Below are 3,084 nucleotides of genomic sequence, written 5' to 3' on the forward strand. Positions count from 1 at the left end.
TAATGCCGATTGTGGACTCTCTCTTCTCTCCCTCCTTCTCTCCCCCATTGCTGCCCGCAGTACTCGGTATGGGAGCCCCAAAAGACAGCTCCAGTTTTACAGGTAACGCGCTCCGCTTCCCTAAGCCGGCGCCCAGGGCAGGGGTGTGGGTGGGAGGGCTGAGCGCTCCGGTGCGCAGGGTGCGCTGGTGGTTTCTCGGAGATAGAATTCCCCGACGAGGTCCGGCCTGTTCCCGCGCGCGCCCCTCCCGCGCCCTTTCTCCTGTCCTGGCCGAGACCGTGAGGTCGTGAGGTCATGAGGTCGGGTCGCGGGCTGATCTGGAATCGGCTTTGATTTGGGCAAAGGGGCTGGTGACACCTGCTCAGCTCGCGGGCGCCCCCTAAAGCCTTCCTCGGGCGCGGAGGAGGCGCTTTCCTTGCCGTCATGGGTCAGGGTTTCGGGGTTCCCAGAGTAAAAGACGCTGCGGCCAGCCTGTCCGCTGTCCGCTGTCCGCTGTCTTTGGATGTGAGCTGATGGCAACCTCTTGGTAATCACAGGCCAGCTCCCGCTCAGGGTGTGCGGCTCTGGCTCCGGGTCCGAGTGGCCTGGATGGGGGAGGCGGACTCGCTGGCGTCGTTCTGATGCGTTTCCTTGTCCCTTGTCGGTGAATCAGCGCCCCGTGTCGCAGGGCGAGAGGCTCTGTCCCCAGGGACGCGGTGCCGAGGGCACAGGCAGGTCGGTCAGCAGGGCTGGCTTAGGCTGTCCCGCCACCTCCTGGGCAGCCGCTTCCCAACCCGCACAGCAGGGAGGCGCCCCAGGAGGGCGGTGCCCCAGGAGGGAGGCGCCCCAGGAGGGCGGTGCTTCCCGAAAGCCTGTACCTCTAGGTACTTACTCTGCCACTTTTCTCCTTTTGGGAAAATGTCAGGATGGGGGTCCGCGGGGCACCCCGCCGCCCTGGGACGGTGTGGGGACTCCGTGCGGCTCTTGGGGGCAGGGCCCTGGTGTCTGGCATTCGGGCCTGGGAAGCCGCTGGGTCCAGAACCAGCTCCCCAGCGTCAAGCACACCCACCTGTGACGGGGCGTGGGGGTTCCTGTGACGCACCAGGCATCTCGGGCAGTGGGTGCAGGGCCACGCTGGGCCCCCGCATGGCTCTTTCCCTCCCAAAGCCCTGGCACCCCTGTCCGTGACCCTGGCCTGGGTCCTCGGGCTAATTTTGCCGCTGCTTCAGGGCCTCCCATGCGGCCCCCCCCTTACAGAGCGCGCTAAATAGATGCGCCCGCCTTGGTTGCACCCACAGTTTTGCTAGGCATGGTTTTGCCTGAACCAGTTGGGTGTGAACCTGGGCTTGCAAATGCGCTTGGATGAAATGTGCATTGTGGTGTCTGTATGCAACGGCCCAGCCGGTCAGAGCGAGGGGGGGAGCCGTCCCAGCAGGACCTGACCAGTGAATCCCTACGTGCATGGGCACTGCACCCTCCGACACCCGGCCGCCTCACTCCCGGGAGGAAAGAAGCACGAGACAGGCAGGCGGGAAAGGCCCCGTGGGCGTCCTCGTCACCCAGGCACTGACGTGGCTCCCGGTGGCTTTAAGTCAGTCAGCCATGCATGCAGTGGAGCCTCTCCGGGAACAAGGCAAAGGTGTTCAAGGCATGCCCTGCCCTCATCCCTGTATCCGTCAGCTGTTAACAGAATGCTGCATAACAAACAGCCCCCAAACTCATTGCTGTTCAAGAGCCGTTCATTTCTGCTTGTGTGTCGTGGGTTGAATAGAGCCGGTCCCTCCAGGCTGGACGCGGCACTGAGCTGCAGGTTGGGTCCAAGTGCTCCTCCTCCCGTCCTTGCTAGCCAGGGCCTGTCCCAGGCCCGTTCTCCTCGTGGCAGAAGCGTCAGGGGGAAAGCAGAAACCTGTAGGGCAGTGGTTCTCAACCTTCCTAATGCCGCGACCCTTTAATACAGTTCCTCATGTTGGGGTGACCCCCAATTTCATGGTTACAAATTGAACATAATTAAAGCATAGTGATTAATCACAAAAACAATATGTAATTATATATGTGTTTTCCGATGGTCTTAGGCGACCCCTGTGAAAGGGTCGTTCGACCCCCCAAAGGGGTCACGACCCACAGGTTGAGAACCGCTGCATCTGAAGGCCAAGGTTAGAACCCACGCACTGTCACTTCGGCACATTCTTTTGGCCAAAGTGAGTCCCATGACCCAGCCCGATGTCAGAGGGCAGGAAAGATACTCCCCACCATCACCCCCGTGGGAGGAACCAGTGACACAGGGACAGAGGGTCGGCAACAGTAATGCCACCTGCCCAGAGCCCAAATGCCCCAGTAGTGTCCAAGGTGGACCGCGTCTGGGAGAAGGCTCAGGAGCTGCCGGGGACCTGAGGAGGACGGGGCCACAGCCCGCCAAGAGTCAGGGAGGCTCCGCGGAGAAGGCAGCTCGGGGCTCTGAGCTGGACCTTGAGGTCTAGACAGGATTCAGCACAGAACCAGGAAGAACGTTCCAGTCGAGGCGACAGCCTGAGCCACGACTCAGAGAGGTGCACAGAGAACAGGAAATGGTGGCTTCACAGACGGGCCGTCAGGCCTGGGACAACATGTGACAGGATTGTAGAGGTGGGTGGGGGCCTGAGGAGGGAGGAGCTTGGGCTGCATCATGGGGCCCTGGGGAGCCATGGGCGGTGTTTGAGCAGGGCAGGGACCTGGTTCTGCTGCAGCGAGTAAGGCTGGATGTGGGCGACCAGGAGAGAGAGAAAAGGCTAAACCTTGAACCGCAGGAGCCACTGGAAGAGGGAGGGAGGGGGCAGGGCGCAGGAACCAGGTGTCTGGAGCTGGTCCATGGGCTTGTCAACCAGGACAGAGCAGCCATGGCCTGGGGGAAGGAGACAGTCCTCGTTCGAAGCATGTCAGGCCGATGACCGCCAATCAGTGAGGCCCAGGGCCACCTCCTGCCCAGGGGGACACGTGAGGGACGTAGTGGACTCGGGCCTTTGAGAAAAACCATCTCACTTCCGTAGCAGGCCTTTCCAGACGATAACACCGCCAGTCACGCCCGTGTCCTCTAGGGCCATGCATGCACATTCCACGTGCTTTCTCCTC

General features: G+C 61.8%; 1 protein-coding gene across 5 annotated transcripts in view; it reads left to right on the plus strand.

Annotated features, from left to right (window-relative positions):
- KCNAB2 (potassium channel, voltage gated subfamily A regulatory beta subunit 2) overlaps nt 1-3,084 on the plus strand; it is a 62,183-nt gene that overhangs the window by 26,002 nt on the left and 33,097 nt on the right. For 3 of the 5 annotated variants that reach the window (XM_014546165.1, XM_014546168.1, XM_014546166.1), the window contains one exon: nt 61-102. The exons of the other annotated variants lie outside the window; for them this stretch is intronic. In XM_014546165.1, the coding sequence (XP_014401651.1) occupies nt 61-102 (42 nt within the window). The remainder of the gene's footprint in view (nt 1-60; nt 103-3,084) is intronic. 5 annotated transcript variants of the gene reach the window in all.

The sequence above is a fragment of the Myotis brandtii genome, unplaced genomic scaffold (assembly GCF_000412655.1).
Source record: "Myotis brandtii unplaced genomic scaffold, ASM41265v1 scaffold434, whole genome shotgun sequence".
In the NCBI taxonomy this organism is placed as follows: domain Eukaryota; kingdom Metazoa; phylum Chordata; class Mammalia; order Chiroptera; family Vespertilionidae; genus Myotis; species Myotis brandtii.